The sequence below is a fragment of the Kockovaella imperatae genome, assembly GCF_002102565.1.
Source record: "Kockovaella imperatae strain NRRL Y-17943 chromosome Unknown BD324scaffold_19, whole genome shotgun sequence".
Classification (NCBI taxonomy): Eukaryota; Fungi; Basidiomycota; class Tremellomycetes; order Tremellales; family Cuniculitremaceae; genus Kockovaella; species Kockovaella imperatae.
The window spans coordinates 84,444-102,444 of record NW_019028959.1 but is presented as its reverse complement, the minus strand read 5'-3'; the positions used below and the strand labels follow the sequence as shown (position 1 = coordinate 102,444).

Below are 18,001 nucleotides of genomic sequence, written 5' to 3'. Positions count from 1 at the left end.
TCGCTCGACGGGGTACGGTACACAGGACAATGGCGATTCGTTTCGAGCGAGAATTTTGCGTTCCCGTGTAGAATGCTGCATCACTTGGGATCTCCTGCTCAACTGTCATCTTCCTCATCCTTTTTTGCCTTTTTGCTCTTTTCTTCCTGCTCCTGCTCTCTTGCCCTCTTTCGTTCCAAGAATCTTAATCTCGCTTCTTCTCTCTTCTTCATTGCTTCCCCATCGTTACCCTCTCTTCTCTTCCTCGCAGCTTCTTCTTCTGCCCGTTGAGCTTCTTCTTCAGCTTCCTTCTTCCTCTCTGCATCCCGCTTCAATTCCTCTGCCAATCGTTTTCTCTCTCGTTCCATGCGCTCTTGATACGAAGCTGCGGTTCCCACTGCCCGTGATTTGTATGGACCGTCCATCGTCTGTCCCGAGCGTTGAGATGTGAGAAGAGAGTCTGGAAGGTTGGCGGAAGGCTTCTTCATGATGTTGAGACCGGCTTTCAAGAGTGATCGTTTGTCGACCACCTCGCCATCGTCATTGATCACAACTTCTTTACCAGTGTCCTCAGATGTAGAGGTCGTCCCTGCGTTCCTCTGCGAAGAGGAGCCCGACGCCTCCGTCCCGGTCTGTCTCGCTCTCGCCTCTTGAGCGAGAAAAGGATCATACTCGACTTCAGGTTCGTAGTCCGGTTGAGTTGGGGGTCGAATAGACAGGTTTGGTCCAGAGTCCGTCGACCCGTGCGCCGCAGCCACAGCGGCAGCGTGCCTCTTCGAATCATCATCCAGCATTGTCTGATAGAATGCACTGAGTCCAGTCCCTTTCTTGCTCTTTCTGATTTCCTCTGTAGGACGGTCAGCACAACCCATGCGTTCGAATACGGCACATTCCCACTCACCCTCTCGTATCCTTTCCTCCTCTTCGGCCTTTCTGACCTCCTCCATCTGTTTCTTATACGCCTCGGTAACAAACTTGTCCTTATCATCGAATTGTCCGCCCTCTTTCTCCCGCTCCAACTGTAACATTTTCTCCTCCGCTCTCAGTCGATCCAGCTTCCGAGTCTGAGCCGCAGCCAGAAAACTCTCAGTGTATTTAGGTTTCCGCTCGGCCGTCTCTTCCTTCTTTGCCCTTTCAATTTCTCGTTCAGCAGCTTTCATCCCATCATATACGCCATCATAGTCGAAGACTGTCGCATCAACTCGCAGCGCTTCCTCCTGTGCGCGTCTTTCAGCTCGAGAGATGGGTTTCTTTTCTCCTGGTCTCGTTGCCTGAGGCTTCGAAGGACCAGCTAGGCTAGGTCCTGATTGTCGTCCACTATCTTCGTCATCATCGTCTCCGAACAGATTGCCGGCGGGAGCTTTAGTCTTCACGGTGGCGGCCTTCTTGCTCTGTCCAGAGCCAGAGCCCGAGCCACTACTTTTGGCTTGAGCTTGTGCTAGCAGCTTTGCCATGTTCGACATGGGCGCTGCGGCTGATCCAGAGCTGCTAGAAGCTCCATGATGATTACCTGCTCCGCCAAAAGCGAAGGATATCTTCGTCCCCGGGTCAGTCATGCTGAAGTCAAATAAGGCAAGACGAAGCGTTTGCATAAATAACGTTGAAGGCTTTTGAGCCAGCGAACAGCTTCGAGTGGCAACTTTCTTACATAATATCACCACGTGGCTGCTTGTTGTTCAGGACAGGAACGTTTCAGGCGGGAAGCTGTGATGATTGAGATATAGGTTGGATTGAGACCTTCATCTTCGTCCAGCCTGAGCAACCGAAAGGGGCCACTTCGGCACTTAGGTCATTGCAGGAACACATCTTTGTGCACCTTCGAGCCGGTATTCAAGACCCAAGACTTTCTCTACCCTGTCTTCAGTCTCCTTTTCGCCGCTTCAAAACATGGGTTGGACATGTGAGTATTCAGCTTCGAACCAACAGTTCTGAATCCTCTTTACAGATAACAAGAGCATACCGATCATTCCAGGCGTGAGTGATGGTGGACTGGATCGTATGTGAATTAGCTTCTGACCATTTGAACCTAGTTCGTCCGCTTGAACATACATGGTCAGTATCCAGTTGTCTCTGATTCAAAGCTCGCTTGTGTCGCCTCTTAGCGCATTGCCCTCGACATCGCTGATACACAATTAGGCAAACGATGGTCGCTCAGTATAGGCAAACACTGGAACTACCATACCTAGGCTTGGACCCCTCGAGACTGGTTTGAACTCGGTGGGAATCTCTCTGACCTCTCCGCGAAGTACATTCCTCTTATCGATACGATGGTAGCTTACCCCCTGAGACTCGACACGACCCGACCCGACACATAGACACGGACGCGCTCTTGTACAGTTATCATTCTTGGACCCTTTGACGTTGTGCATATCCCTATCGAAATACCTCGATTCATGTCATCATCTCGTCGCATGCTGATCATAAGTCCACTGAAATCTGCACCACTTATCGACACAAGATCTCCTGCTGTCCTTGCTGCAATCTCAAACTATCTTTCCGATGGACGCCTTTTTTAATGGCGACCCTACCAGAGCTGAACCATACATGTCAGACTGATTTCACTGATGGGTCCATTGCACCTACGAGCATGGATCATTGACCGTCTCTTCAAAGCATTGGCGTTCAAACTCTTATCTGCACCTAGCCAGAGTCAGCAACGTTTCCAAGGCCAAGCCAGTCCATACAACCCACTGCCTAGTACAGGTCTCTGATAGTTCCCTGACAACATCCTAGGCTCCATAGACTTTCTCCTCTGCAAGACACCGTCAGCATGCCTCCTGCATCCGCTCACGCTTGCTCACCTTTGAAAACACATCCTCATCCTCCACATTGACTGCAAACGCCCCCTCGTCCAGCTTTTCCCCCTTCTCTTTGCTCTTGGTGACCCACCCTATACCCACAATGAAAGGTCGGGTCTCCTCGTCCTGCCGTCTCCACCAGCTCAAAGTGGTCTGTCTGCCGGACTTGTAAATGACATGAGTGACATTGTCCGTCAGTCTAGAAATGACCTGCGACAAGAGAGATCAGCCCAGAGGTCACTGCTTAGCTACTTCATGATGACTCACACGAGCCCCGAGAGACCTGAGCATGTCGGAAAAGATCACGCCCGCCTCGTCTCCCTCCGCCGTTCTAACGTCGACAAATGCCACGACGCGCTTCATACAGCCTTGCCCTCCAGACGAGACCATCAAAGCGGCAAGTGAGCGGTCGGCAACACCGCCTCCCTCTTCACCGTTGGCAGATACCATCGACTCGTCCCCTGCATGACCAGGATCCAGTATTGATCCTCGAGGTCGATGGATAGACGCGACTCGAGAGGAAGTTGATCGAAAGCCCACTGTCGATTTCTCTTCGGGGGATGCCTGGGCGGATGTCGAGGTAGACGCGATGGATATAGCTGGCTTGGGAGGTACAGAGATAGATACTGCTCGCTTGGTCTTGAGCTTGCTGAGGGCACTGGAGAGCCCAGCTAATGATTCCGATGTCTCGGCAGATATGCCTTCGCGGGTCGTCGTGGCTGTGGTCGACGCACTGAGACGGGGAGGCGGAAGGGTCGGTGTTCGCGTGACCGGCTCGGAGACTATGCGTGGAGCAATAGCCAACCGAGGGATAGAGGACGGCGGAGGGCGAATGTTCTCTTGAGATTCGTGCGACGGTTTCAGGATGCTCCTGGTCGGTTGAGTGTCTGGGATCGTATAGCTAGGCGGACGGGAGGGGTGTCCTGAACCAAGAGATGAAGGATAGGATATTTTGCGCAGAGCCTCACTATCTGACGAGCTCGATGCTTTGGGATTGACGGAAGCAGCTGTCGTTGTCATACCCGAGGAGCTTGTCAGGGTTGATGGCAAACCCTTGCCAATTGCTGAGGGGAGTCGACTGACACCTTGATGACCTGGGAAGGCGGAAGGCGGCGGCATGCTCCCTCGAATGAGCGGTTTCGTAGGTTCCGACAGAGCACGCAGGGATGTAACAGTTGGAGCCGACGAACGGGGTAATCTGGAAGCAGATGGAATACGGCTGGGCGGCGGACCATTGATGGCAGGAGTCGGGCGTTGTGTCAAGGAGGGTCCATCGGTGACAGTCTCGGACCTTATTGTGTCCGGGAAGGAAGCTGATCCAATGACTTCGGATGAAGCTTTATCCTCCGTCGGCTTCTCCTGTTCCGCTCTGTTTACGGTTTCATGTGCTTGCGGCTCTTCATAACCTTGTGGCTCTTGTTGTTCCGCCACACCTGTACTCGGCTTGGTGATGCTGACTGCAGGAGCGGCGTCCTTGATGGGCGAGAAGGAGAGTCTAGCAATAACTCGCCGACTATCGACCTGAGGAGAGGCCCTGACATGCGCAGGCTCCTTTTTGGGGCTGAACAGATCAGTCTCGGGGGACGGGCCAGGTTCGATTCGAGCAAGAACAGGTGGTGAGATCACGAATGAAGCTGTTTTGGGCGGAAGTATAGGACCAGAAGGAGTCCGGGCCGTCTGAATATGCGGTCTAGGAGGAGTAGGGGGTCGAGGGACGTATGAATTGGCTTCTTCTTCTCCGATATCGTCATCAGAGTCCTCCGAGTCCCCGGCGTCCATCGCTTCGTTACCGACCATCGGCTTTGGTCTACTGGGCGTCATGAAGCTCGCTTTCTTCGGAATAAGGAGGACTCGAGCAGGCATCGGTACAGCTTGAGGTGGAGGTTGTGGTTGTTGGTGTTGTTGGATCTTTGATTTGCCAGGTGTGAGTGAGGAAAAGAATTTGGCTATCCGTTTCGGTGTACTCGTCTTGGTCTTCAAAGGTGATTTGGTTCGTTGGGTGGATCCAGGTACAAGAGATACGCTGTAATCCTTTCGGGCCATTTTCATTGGTCGTTCATCCTCGTCGACTGCTTTCCGTTTCCCGCCGCCACCGCCGTCGCCGCCGCCGCCGCCGCCGCCGCCCATACTTCCAGCAAGCCTCAGAGGCTCCGTAAAGGTATTCATGGGCATATCACCGAGAGCTGCGCGAGTAGCTGTAGTAGTAGTAGTAGTACTCGTCGTAGTTGTCGTCGACTTTCGATGCTTCTGATCAGGCGTGCGATGAGTTGAAGACGATGATTGATCAGTGTAGATGGATATCCTCGTCTTTGATCGAGTTCGAGCTGCTAACGGAGGAGGGGCTGGTCCCAATGTCCGAGCGGAGGATACGAGAGAAGTCTGAGCAAGTCGGGTACTGGATGAACTTCTTGTATTGTATGATATCGATGAGGGTAAAGACATTGCTTGGAGATCCTGATAGGGTGAAAGCGGGGGGACATCCAGATCAATCATGTAATTTTCATATAGGTAGGTAGGTATGTTGTCTCACCAGACTTTGGAAATCAGTCGCGTGTCGCCAACTCTCCGATATTGACCCCTGCACTCCCACGAACCCACTCCTTGAACTTCTCAGACAGTTGCTGCAGTCACAGTAGCTATGCAGCTTGACTCACTCTTGTCGCAGGTTGGGCTGAGTGCACGAAGAAACTCAGACGACGACCAGAAGAACCAATGTTGATTGACCTCAAAATCAACTAATGACTGATTTGTTGTGACCCAAAAACCATGTTCGATTGTTGATTTTCCCGGAAATTTGATTCCGCTCTGGGTACAAGCTATAATGGCATCCACAAACTCCCCCCTGATGGTGGTAACCAGAATAGTCAATGCAAATGCAGTCGGTCGCCCAAGAACATTAAATTACAGCATACGTATCGGTGTCCGTGACGTTCATGACGTTCGTGACTCGTTGGTCCCATCCATCGTCCCTTCCAAGATTCCAACAGCTCGCTCGCGGGACACACACATCATGTGCGTCCCCAAATCAACGCCTATCCCCTAATAGGCCTAAGATCCCTCTCCTTCACTGGCGATGAGCCAGTCTTTGAGACAGGTGCGGATCCAACCCCACCCTCCGGCCGAGGCTTGCTCGTACTATGAGATCGGATTTTGAGCAAAACGTCCCTGTAGAGAGACAGATCAATAAACGTTCAGGAGAATTAAGGTTCAACCCACCTGGCATAGCTGAGTTTATGAATAACACCTTCGATCCTCTTTCTCTCCCTGGGCGACACATCGTCTGCCAGTGGAGTAAGCAGAGCTTCCAGGCTCCAAGTTCGGAGGGTGTAAGACTTGTCAATGATCGACACCACGTTTCCCTCGCGGGATAAAATCAATTTGGTGTGGTCGTAAAAGTTGAACTGCGAGCATATGAGCGCCCGGCGCAAGTCAGGCTGCACGCGCCTCTCGACCCACCTGCAAGACATCATTCGACAGCCGGAACAAGATGACGTGCTTCATCCGCAGGTACCTCGTAACGAACACCATGCCTTTTGTCAACTCTCGATCACTGTACACATAGTCGTAGTTTCCGACCAAGCGCTCCAACATGTACCCTTCGAAATGCTTGAGCAAGTAGACCTTGTTGTTGAGGTCCCGAGGGTATTCTTCGATGGGATAGTTGCGTCGGATGATCTCCCCGTTCGAGGCAGGTTCAACGTGATCAAAGTGTTTCTTTCCAGGTGCCCAGACAAGAGAGGTGGAGTCGTTGAAGTGGACACTGACCGTCCCGTCCGTCATTGCGAATCCCATACCATACTTCGTGCAGTAGTCGAGCCAAGAGATGACAAACACGCGAGGCGCCTCAGGATTCGGCTCAATGTCTGGAATGGCAACCGTCAGCTCAGGCCCAAGGGACACATACTAGCACTCACGCGGTGACTTGAACGGACGTTCGGACGACATGGCAGTATCAAGAGTCTGAGCAATCACATCGAACAAGCTAGTCTTCTGTACAGGCTTCGCGAGCGGTGCACTCGGCTTCGCGTCGTATCCATTCGGAGGGCCCAGTGACAGAGCAGACATGGTCTTCGCAGGCGCCAACATTGGCCGTCTCGGTGATGCTCGTGCCTCTGTTGTCCGTGCCGCTGTTGCCTTTCGCGGCGTCATACCAGAGACGATCCGAGCCTTTTGATTGGCCACCTCTCTTTCTCTCGCAAGGGGATCATCATGTACACCCTCTCGCTCATGAGGCCCAGGCATACCTTCGTCCTCCTCGTCTTCCTCCATGATCTCCTCTGCCTCCTCTTCGCCCAAACGATCCATATGACGACGATTTGGACCTAGCGAGGACCCAGGTTTGACACTGGCGTGCCCGCGTCGAGCTGGACTGAGTGTAGCATGTGCGCCAGCGGCTTCGAGCTTGCGCAATAGGGATGGCTCTTTGATTTGTGTCGGTGCTTGAACCAAGGGTTGACGTGCAGATCTACGCAATGTCAGTATGGCATTGTGCGCGCAGTCGGATGACGCACGTGAGTAAAGCAGAGATCGGACTGTTGGGTTGGACCGCCATTTTGAAGTCTCGTTCCTGCTGCAGGATCGACGGACCCAATGCAGTCTTTAGACGTGTGGCATCCGTAAGAATTGGCAAGGTCACGCCAACCTTGGAACGTTGCAGTGCCATCTGGAAGTTCCGGCGACTTTGCGTGCTTGATACATGTCGGAATTCAGGCGCAACATCGTTGGCTGTGAGAGGAATCTGAGCGGGGAAGGGAGCGGAGAGGAAGAAGGGGTGGGTTAAAATGGCATCAAGGGTGGGTCGTTTGTCTGATAACTCATGATCAGTTTCCAACCTTGTCGATGCCTCTATCCACTCACCTGGATTTGGGTTGAGGATGGTAGAAATGAGGTCTTTGGCTGAATCTGAGATGGCCTTGTCCTCAGGGAAGTCGTATCGGTTCTCTCGTATACGCTTGTAGATCGCTTTGACGTCTTTTGTTTGAAATGGAGGTTTACCAATGAGCAGAGTGTATCTACCCGTACCGGTCAGGCAGTGCACTATGCTCGTGCCGGAATGTGGAGGACTCACAGGATGACTCCGACAGACCATACGTCGACCTCGAACGAATGCCCATTGGCCGTATCAAACAGAACCTCAGGGGCGATATAATTTGGCGTCCCGCAGATTGTCCTGAAGTCGATCGTCAGGACGTCATCAGAATCTACCGCGTCGCCAAGACCCTACTTTTTCCTATCGCCTGGCTTCTCTATCAAAGCTGCCAATCCGAAATCCCCAACTTTTATATTCATTTCTGCGTCCAAGAACAAGTTTCCCAATTTGAGATCTCGATGAATGACATTGGTGGAGTGCATGTACTGACACGCAGCGATGATTTGAAGGACGTAGTATCGTGTCTCAGCTTCTGTATATCGTTTCCGCCGTCTCAAGAGGTCCATCATGCTCTGGAAGAGAAGGCGCCATGGGTGAGCGAGCCAGCTAACCCAATGTTTTAGGATGAACATCGACTCACTCCATGTTCGCACAACTCCAGTACCATGTAAACGTTCTCCTCGTCCTCGAAACAGTCTTCAAACGCCACTATATGAGGATGCGATAACATTTGGTGCAATTTGATTTCTGCCCAGAGCTAAGAGGTGAAAATGAGCACATCGCGTCGTTGAAGAACAGCTCGAGGTCGCGATTGACCCAACCCAACCCAGCCCAACCCACCTTTGTCTTGTTTTTCTTTGATCGTATAGACTGTTTTGCGACCACTTTGATGGCTTTATGGTTTCCATTCTGATCTTGGACTTCGTAGACTCGAGCGAATCCGCCCTGAGGGGGTTGGGTACGAGTCAGTTGAGAAAAGCCCCCATGTCATTCTCTGCGGTGCGGCCCGACTCACCTCGCCCAAGAAGCCTACACGTGTATATCTCCATCCACCATTCCTATCTTTGATGACTCTCGGTGGTGAAGGCGGAACAAACTTCCCCTCTTTGACCTTTTCAGCTGCAGCTGCAGTCGCGGGGGGTGGTGGAGGTGGTACTGCTGCGGCCCTGGCGACACCTGGGGCAGCGTATCCTGCATTCACCATGATGGATGGCCGAGTCAGGCTGAGCACCTCTGTCGATATCGCGGAGCTGTATTGAATGCCGGTGAAGGAATGAAGGAAGGAAGGATGGATGACGAACGCTAATAATGAGGCTGGTCGATCAGAGAATGTTTTTGCGCTCCGAGGATCTCCACGGGCTACAGGATGATCCAAACACCTGACAGGGTCGTCTCAGTGCCCTCTGACTCGCGACTCAAGATCCCAAAAGAAGACAATCAGTAACAGGTGGATCGAAGAATGAGAATGAGAAGAAGTATGATGATGATCGGATTAATGTTGTTGATTCCAACCCCATCCATCCATCCATCCCACAGTTCTCAGGGTTTTTGGAAAAAAGTCACTCGCGTTGCGATTTTCCCAATTTTGATCCCGTCACGTTGGGCGAATCGTCCAGGTCAAACTCGTACAGATGTGAGGGTTACATGCATTTTGATTTGGTACACTAACAGAGGGGAGAGAGAGAGAGAGGAGTGGATGCCTTCAACCTTCGCTCGATGCCTTCATCCTTTCCCATGTCTCTCTATCCATCGATGGCTTTCACGCATTGCCTTTCCTGTGTGCCACACTTTCTTCCCCACCAACCCATGCGCTTTGATGTTATTACACGTCCTGTTTCCTTCCTTATCCATCCACAACCCCAAATACAACATGATGTGATGAATCTTTCTCGAGACCTTCTGACCATCATTTCTCCCTTCGTTCCGTCACTTTCTCGCAGCAGCCTTATACAACCTCCACGAGCCAGCCACGCGCTCAATCTTTCCCCTTTGTCTTGAGTCCACTCAGCATCTTGGCCAGACTCTGAATTTGACCTTTCAATTTCGGCTTGTTGGGTCCTCCTCCACTCCCGGGAGATGCATTCTGATCCACTGCCGTCGTCGACCCATGCGCGTACGATGATGTAGAAGGAGGCGAAATGGAAGTCGTGATGGTACTTTGACTACTCTCCTTGCTCGGAATGATCGGTCGAGAGACAGTGGTAGGTTCACTGGACAAGGATGAATTTCCCATCGAATGCTTGGTGATCATCGGTGCGGACACCGAACTTGACATGACCAAACGTTTAGGAGGCGCGTCGCCATTTGGCAAATCATTCGATTCATCACTTGTCAATGTCGAAGTCAATCGGTGCGAGATCCCTTGTGTCGTTTGAGACGGGATCAGAGCTGGCAGACGAGCTTGCGTTCCTATAGGTATCGACGTTCGATTATTGTATCCTCCGACAGGTGTCTTTCGGTGTACTCCTGCAGAACCAGGACCAGCGCCAAAGTGACCCATAGTATCCAAACCACCAGTCAAGGCAGCGGCAGCGAGAGCGGCTTGTCGAGCTCGGGTCAGATCTTCTTCCCTTCCTCGATGTCGCCTGAATTGTCTCTCATCGGCCGCATCGGCAGCTTCCTGTCGATCACTGGAATCTTCGTCCACCTTGTCCTCTGGCACGCGCTTTCTCCAGTCCTCATCATCCACGCCACCGCTGCTACTGGTAGCGCTTGACACTGGACCGAAAGATGACAAGCCACTGCTAAAGCCAGATGACATGGTCGCCGTCTGCGTGTAACTCTGCTTGAGACCGGGTCGACTCGCTCCAGAGTATCGATTGGCATCTTGCTGCAGTTTTGCCGGTGCAGACCAATTGCCGCCACTGGACCCATCGCGTTCAGCGACTCGTCGAGCGAGAGCCTGCAGCTCGGGATTATCAGATGAAAACTTCATCAAATCCTTCCATTTGGACTTTTTCACTGCGGATATCTCGTTTGGAGTCGTCCCCAGTGGTGGGAACTCAATCGGGCTGTCCACTTCGGCACGTCGAGGTTTCTTTGACAAATCTCGAGCGAGAGACTGCGCGGCAGCGGCAAATTCAGACAAGAGCATATCGCGGCCTTGCTTGGTGCCGTCATCGGTCTGAGCCGCAGCAAGAGCAGCAGCTTGAGCCGCTTTGCCCTTTCGAGCTCCTCTTTTCCGTCGCTTGTGGGTGCTAAGGGATTGCGCGTCAGAGTCCATAACATTGGCGGGCGGTTCTGTCGTATCAGGATCAGGGACTTCGGGAGATACCACGTTTCGTGAATCGGCGGGGGTCATTTGTCCATCGACGGTCGAAGCAGATGCAAGCTCTTCACCTTCGACGTCTTTGTCAAGATCAGGTGTAGTGAGCTCGACTTCATCTGGTGCCGTCTCTAGCGCCTTTTCGACCAGCGTAGAGGGAGGAGGCAAGGACGACAATGAAGGAGCAGTCACCGCTTGTTGAATAGGAGCCGAGTTTGTGAGTGCAGATGATGACTTGTTTTTTGCTTGCGATTGGGCCGCATTGACAGGTGCTTTGGCGAACATTGAGCCGTTGGATTTATCGTTCTTAGCTTCGATCCGAGCAAGCTTGAGCGCGTTGACAGCTTTCCTCCCGGCAATCATCTCGGTGAGACCCTTGATCCATTTACCGAACTCCCTAGCGGTGACTCGGTCTTCGACCTCAGTACACAAGACGTGTTCGGCAAGGTACGTCGCGACTTCTCGACCGATACCCGTAAATTTGGCCAAGAGGAATCCAGTGGGATCACGTAGAAACTTGTCAAAATTTGGATCTCCAGGTGTAGGATCCTTCCATGGATTACGGTGGAACAGCATATTGATGAGGACGATCCCGAGCGACCACACATCAGCCGGAGCCGGAAGGTAAGTCGGTCCGAGATTGTTTCGGCACTCTGATGGGGGGGATTAGCTCAACGCATGTCTCATCTCATTTGGCGAAATAGGATTGTCTCACCATACGACATGTAAGGCTTGCTACCGCATTCCACATCGCCACTCTCCACCTCGGCCGTGGCGAGACCAAAGTCGGTGAGCTTGACAATGACTTTGCGCTTCGCCTGGGGTCCAAAATCCATGTCGTCATCCTCTGCATCCGCAGTGACGGCGCTCTCCAGTTCGACAGAGTCACAGCAGATGAAATTTTCAGGTTTGATATCTCTGTGACTGACCCCTGCGTCGTGACAGACGGCAACGGATTCGCACATTTGGCTGAACATTGACGCGATCAGTCGAAGTCGTCGGGGTGAGAGAAGAGTGTTGGCTGCGAACGCAGAAAGGAGACTGGGCGTAGGTGGAGTCTGAGCCATGGCAAAAGATGAATGCGAGTGATTGTTGTGATGAGCAAACAAGAGAGAAGCAGGCGATGTTCCATGAGAAGCACCAGTAAAGTGGTTGGTGGGCGAGTTGGATATGGAGGATCCAAAATGAGAGTTGATATTGGGGAACATTTGAGAGGATGAAAATGGGATGGACGAAGATGAGAATTTAGACGAAGACATGGGATGAGATTCTTCGGGCAGTCGATGATTGACAACGGGTGGTGAAGCATCACGCGACTTTTCCAGCCAGTAGAACAGATCCTCTCCAGGGCATAATTCCAGCATCAAGAAGAGCCATCGTTTGGTATGGAACGTTTGGTGAAGCGTGACAATGTTTTTGTGGATGGGCAGGGACAGGTGGATTGTAGCTTCAAACAGCTGGGTCTCAATCTGTTCAGGTTCAAGATCTTGTTTGCTCAGACACTTGAGAGCTTTTCAAAGGTATCAGCAAGGGCTCAATCTTAATTGACTCACCATACTCTCGCTTGCGACCGCCTTTCTCCCGTACCAGATACACCACGGCATAGCTTCCAGATCCGAGTTGTCTGATGACCTCGTAAACCTTTTTCGGCTTCTGAGCGGGATCGCCTCGAGTTGTTTTGCCAATCTCGCTCTCCCCGCGCCTAAGTGGGTACCCTTGTGCACCAGATTCTCCAGCGACCTGCCTGACTGCAGGCTGCACAATCTCTCCTTGAAATTCCTGACCTTCACCGAACAACATGCCTGGCGAGAGCACATCCTCTACGGCCCTTTCATCATCGCCTTCGTCGTCAAAAGTCCATTGTCGTCCATCATCGTCTAGATCATCATCCACGACGGCTTCATCGTTCCTGCCATCCCCCACGCCATCGTCCAGAAGCATGCCACCCGTCGGTTGCCAATCATCCTCTGCCAGGTCCTTGACCGGAATGCCTTTTGACGGTGTTCCGTCCGGTCGAGGTGTCGGCGTTGTGGAGTCCTTGTTGGGAGTGGCGTGCCCACTGTCTGATTGTGGCAGTGCAGCGGCACCACCTCGAGGAGTTCGAGATCGGGATCGGGAGGACAAGGAGATGGAAACGATGGCAGCCGAGTTGCGGCGAGATCTCGGTGGAAGTTCAGCATAAGTCACCCCGCGAGGCGAGGAACCGAGATGTCGAGGAGAAGTCGTCAAGCTGACCATGCCAAGGTTGAAAGTCTGCTCAACGGGCGTGCTCAACTGAGGTGAGAGTCGAGCGGCTTGTTGAGCCGGCGTCGAAGTTTGAAGATGCAACCCTCTCGATCTCGGCGAGGCCACTGGAAAAGTACTCGACGACGTGGCGTTGCTCGTTGAGCCTTCCGCGACACTTGGTAAGCCAGCCGATGGCGGAGGAGTGAATCCAACGACGACATTGGGTCGAGAGGCCGATTCAAAGTCGGAGAAACTGCCTAAACGAGGTGGGAAAGCATGTCGATGAGGTCGTGGAGAGACAGAAATGACATTATCTTGCGAGTTGAAGCGACGGGGAGAGGACGCCGACATGGTTGTTGTGGAAGCCTGAGCCTGAGCCTGCGGAGGCGGATGAAGGGGGGATTTGAGAGGAGAAGGAGAAGAGGAGAGGAGAGGAGGCGAAGGGAAGAAGAGTGAGGGAGGGAGCCGGTGCGTGAGCGCGGATGCTCACGACACCTCTGGCAATACAGATAAGGGCGGAATGGTCACGTCTGAAGGGTCGCAGAGGACGTGGTCAGCTCCAGCTTTCTACTGACAACGACCTGTCTCCCTGGGGACTCACCAAATGATAGAGAATTATACGAAGAGGGAAAGGGAATCCAGACCCTTGAGGTAAACGACCAACGTCGTCTAGGATGTATCAGTGCTCCACTGACAAGATACTTCCTTTGATCCTTCTGTTGCGCGTCGCGGGATGGAGACGAGCCAAGGAGGTACTGTGGGGGGAGGGGGGGAAGGAGGAGGAGGCAGGGAGAGTGGATTCAACGAATGTAGGATTGGACCTTCGTCTATGGACTCCAAGGGCCGATGCTTGCACCGCAGCAAAGAGCCGGATTGAAGGGGTTTTGAGAAGGTTGACCGACAAGACAGGGGCCAACGTGGAGAGCTGTCCGATTCCGAATGGCGGAAGCCGCAGCTATTTCGTTATCCTTTGTCCGACCCCCGTCTACAGAGCTAGCTCCCTCTACTCAGATCTGAGGTGAGATGGGTGTCGAAGGATGGGTGGGTGTCCGTTCGAAAATGATCCTCGAGATGAATCCAAAAGGTAGAGGCGATCCAATGGGGGGGGAAAGGGGATCGGGTAAACGGTCGGGGTTGGTGCCAAGCGGCAAAGCGTCGAGCCAAATATGCCGAAGTGGTGGGAGAGCGGATAGTGATGTGAGTTCTCTGTCAAGGCTGCGTCGAGATGATGTGCAATGAGAGATTCAGATACGGAATGAGAGGATTTCGAGACAACCTGGCTTGAGGAGGAGGGGATGATGAACTGGAAGAGCTCTCGCAGGAAAGTACGGTACGAAGTAGACGACACACCGAGGCCAAGCTTTAGGTCGAAGAGTGTACCATGTGTTACCACTGGGATTTGATTTTTAAATCCGGTAATGGGAGATTCGGGTTTCCACGTTGACCGACGGTGTGTGGACTAGGGATGATGAGGCGACAGAGTGAGGGTGGGAGGCCAGGTAGCGAAGTCGATAGGAGAGATGTGACTGGAAAAGGAATAGGGTAATAGATCTCAACGTGTCAGATGTAACATGATAATGCAGCCCCGTAGTCAGATACTCTTGTTCTTCGAGTCGTCGTCGTTTGTTCGGAGGATGTGGTGTGTGTGTGTTGCCCCTCTCTCTCTCTCTCTCTCTCTCTCTCTCCTCGGCTGCGCTGCTCTCACAGGAGCCGGCGTCGTAGCCACTTTCTAAGATTATCTATAGCATATGATCCTTCTTTTTTTTCTCTTTTTGATTCCGCTCTCATGCTGGAACCGCGTGGAAACACACCGAATGAGGTCGGACATCACCGACGACCGCATGTGCACATGATTGGGCGGTTTTCCTGAGAGCAGCAGATCTGGTGGTTCACGCTAACTGCTACTGCTGCTGCTGCTGCTGCTGCTGCTGCTGTCCCGCTGTCATGACAAAATATGGCTATCTCGCCTCATATCCTATCAGGTTCAGGGGCACGACGTTTCAACGGGGATAACCAGGTATATATATTTATATCATACGGCCGCTCTATTCTTAGATTCATTGAATGTGCGTCCTCCCAATCCCAAATAGTAAATCGAAATGGCGACATGTGGTGGAGACTTCGTTATGGCTGCAGGACGAGTCCTGCTCAATCCATGCTAATTGATAGACAGGGGGCGCTTCTGTCGCTGTTCTATCGTTTGATACTGCAGAGTGAGCACAGTCTCTCGCTAGGCTGCGTTCTGTTTGGACTTCCCCCATCAAATAGCGATGATCAAAGGTCCTAGATGGCTTCTGAGGTTCCCCTTTAAATTGACCTCGACTTCAGACCTCTGCGTTGACCCCGTCATTCAAAGCGCAAGCAAACTTAGAGGTTTCGACACCCCTTTCGTCAAGATAGGTAGCTCTGGACGTACAGAAGTTTCATGACGAAACGTCAGAAGAAAAGTTGAGTCGATCGAAATGAAAAGGAAGTGAAACGATCCTGTCGGACAAAGGTGTGCAACGATCTCTTATCTCGAACTTTTGGCTTGTCCGGTCGACCGTGACAGTGAGATGGTGGATAGGAGACCTTGGTCCCCTCGCCCGCCCCACCGACACCCCAAGGTTTACTGAAGGCAACCGACTTGAGAAGAAGCGAAATGATATTCCCTTCACAACTAGCGTCGATCCATTGTCTGAAGCTCTTGTCGAGACGCGTTCATGTCTTCCAGAGACCCTGAGAATGTAAAGGTCCAGGGGAGAGCGCAACGGACCAGCCTGGAAACGCTCAACACCCCAAGGTACTTGCCCTTCTGGCTATAGCCCAACACAGCACTCCTTTCCACGATGATACTTCACCCTTTTCGTTACTTGAAAAGAAGGCACTAAACCCTCGAGCTCACTCCGGGCACTGTTTCGCCGGTCCCAGGAAGGATATAAAGGGGGTCGCTCAGTGGCAAGATTTCAGGCCCCACCCTCATCATCAACATCACCTCTCCTTGCGTTTTCCCAAAACACCCTCTTCAGCCTCTGTTGACCATTGCATTGACGAGTGACCAACGGGTCTATACTGATACCATGCCGTCTCATCCGCCGCCGCCTCCACCGCCTCCATCGGATTACACCCCCTACGAACCCAAGACAAGTGAAGCAGCATACCAGGGTTGGAACTCTCGAAAGCTGGTGAAGTCGACCCAAGACACGCTGTACATGCTCAACGCTCTTGGACGGGAAAAGGGTAGTTCTGTCGATGACACGGTTACGCTCATCTCGAAGCTGTATTTAGGACAAGCTTATGATTCTTGTCGATCGGCCGCGGAACACCTGAGCAGTGCCAGTCGTTCGGCTCAAGTGGGGGATTACGACAGGGCCAAGGAAGAGATCAAAGCTGCAAAACGTTACCTCCCGGCAAGTTCGGACTCCACTGAGAGCGTGAGTGCGCGTCCATTTCATCCAGTAGCCTCGGGATACAACTTTCTCCAGTGTATCGTGATAGACTGACACGACTTGACAGGATGTGAAAGATCCCGAGCCCCAAGACTTTTCGACCATGTACAACGCATACAGCGTTAGTGACGTCAAAAATCCCAGCGATGTGCGCACTTTTTATACCAATTCGTGTATCCCATCCGTCATTCATCAAGGTCGACCCCTATACGACGATTTGATCCTCAGTCCAGAGGTGTCCTACAGGGTTGAATCTTATATTGGTCCAGCGATGCTACACACCATGTCCACCAACGATGGAACGAACACGATGATGCGCACTGATGATGATCAATTCATCAGGCCAATTTGTCCTACCGTCGTTGACTCTGTCAAGGTTGTCAATGGGTCGAATTGGGGAACAAATCAATGGCTCAGCGCTTTGTTGGAAGGTCCTCCTCCTAACCCTCCTCCTCCCGGTGCCGACTGGAGGAAGTATAATTCGGCACCGACGAATACGTCGCGAAAGACAAACACAATGGTCCGTGACACGTCCGTGGCGTCCTCGAAGCCGGGTATTATCAAACCTCAAGGTTCTCGCCCTGAGTATGGTACATCGACAGCTGCCAGTTCTCAACCTGGATCAATGCCAATCGGACCTGGCAAGGTGCGATCGACACCTGGAACCAGCAACTCGATGGCACCCAATAGAGGGTGGCACAATGTGTCCAAGGGATCCAGCATGCCTCCTAATGTGGAATTTGCACCGACCCGGTTCGCTCCGAATCACATTTCAACTCAAGGCGGTCCTCCACCAGGTCTTGGCGGTACAAGCATGGGCTCTGGAAAGTCTGTCAAGTACGCGTCGCAGCCGTCGCAGCCGTCGCTGGCGTCAGGCCCCTCCACATACCAGGCTTCACAAACGTACTCTGCTTCACGACCTCCGCCACCTCCTCCGCCTCCACCAGCTTCTACTGCCGGGTTTTGCAGCTCCTTAGGAAACCAAAGTGCACACGCTTACCAAAGTGCACAAGCTCCTTACCCACCTCGGGAATGGATCATTCAACCAACCGGATCTAAATACGAAGATTCTCCTACTCTTCCACCAGACGGTGCCGATAAATATCAGGGTACCACCATGTCTTCGGTTCCGATCCACGCGACGTACAACCCAGGACATGAGTCACGGTCCGCTATCAAGTCTGGACGCATGAACATGTACACGCCGGAAACGAGCTTGTCGTCGAGCCCTGTGGATGTTGGCGTGTTGTCTAGACCCTCAAGTGCTGGGTGTGACCATTGGCATAGCTAATCCTCCCTCTAGTCCAAAGTACATCTAGAGCACCACGAACTCCCTCACAACGACTATCACCCTCTTCACATCACCCTTGTGCAAAGGGACGTCCCAATCGCTGACAAGCTTACCTACTCCCCATAGAGCATACATCACCCTCGA

At 52.5% G+C, this 18,001-nt stretch overlaps 5 protein-coding genes across 5 annotated transcripts; 1 reads left to right on the top strand and 4 right to left on the bottom strand.

Annotated features, from left to right (window-relative positions):
- Positions 1–98: 98 nt before the first annotated feature.
- Positions 99–1,535, bottom strand: BD324DRAFT_643880 (coiled-coil domain-containing protein 55-domain containing protein; the record flags this gene model as incomplete). Its single annotated transcript, XM_022017574.1, has 3 exons — positions 99–826; positions 881–1,339; positions 1,397–1,535. 3 exons carry the CDS (start codon positions 1,533–1,535, stop codon positions 99–101), a joined length of 1,326 nt encoding a protein of 441 aa, XP_021867902.1.
- A 1,209-nt stretch (positions 1,536–2,744) lies between these two features.
- Positions 2,745–3,167, bottom strand: BD324DRAFT_584838 (hypothetical protein; the record flags this gene model as incomplete). The annotated part of the gene is made up of 2 exons (XM_022013711.1): positions 2,745–2,987; positions 3,045–3,167. The coding sequence occupies 2 exons, from the start codon at positions 3,165–3,167 to the stop codon at positions 2,745–2,747; spliced, it is 366 nt and encodes a 121-aa protein (XP_021867901.1).
- A 2,642-nt stretch (positions 3,168–5,809) lies between these two features.
- On the bottom strand, positions 5,810–8,851 carry BD324DRAFT_654036 (kinase-like domain-containing protein; the record flags this gene model as incomplete). The annotated part of the gene is made up of 11 exons (XM_022018740.1): positions 5,810–5,942; positions 5,994–6,178; positions 6,234–6,640; positions 6,692–7,242; positions 7,289–7,583; positions 7,635–7,789; positions 7,846–7,947; positions 8,002–8,219; positions 8,288–8,404; positions 8,488–8,592; positions 8,663–8,851. 11 exons carry the CDS (start codon positions 8,849–8,851, stop codon positions 5,810–5,812), a joined length of 2,457 nt encoding a protein of 818 aa, XP_021867900.1.
- A 771-nt stretch (positions 8,852–9,622) lies between these two features.
- Positions 9,623–13,489, bottom strand: BD324DRAFT_610564 (hypothetical protein; the record flags this gene model as incomplete). Its single annotated transcript, XM_022014204.1, has 3 exons — positions 9,623–11,565; positions 11,628–12,422; positions 12,466–13,489. 3 exons carry the CDS (start codon positions 13,487–13,489, stop codon positions 9,623–9,625), a joined length of 3,762 nt encoding a protein of 1,253 aa, XP_021867899.1.
- A 2,984-nt stretch (positions 13,490–16,473) lies between these two features.
- Positions 16,474–17,992, top strand: BD324DRAFT_216037 (hypothetical protein). Its single transcript, XM_022012199.1, has one exon. The coding sequence runs from the start codon at positions 16,670–16,672 to the stop codon at positions 17,855–17,857; it is 1,188 nt and encodes a 395-aa protein (XP_021867898.1). The 5' UTR covers positions 16,474–16,669; the 3' UTR covers positions 17,858–17,992.
- The last annotated feature ends 9 nt before the right edge of the window (positions 17,993–18,001 follow it).

What these genes read in the sequence shown, in the direction of transcription:
- BD324DRAFT_216037 (XM_022012199.1), top strand. Translation starts at nt 16,670, where the DNA reads ATGTACAACGCATACAGCGTTAGTGACGTCAAAAATCCCAGCGATGTG.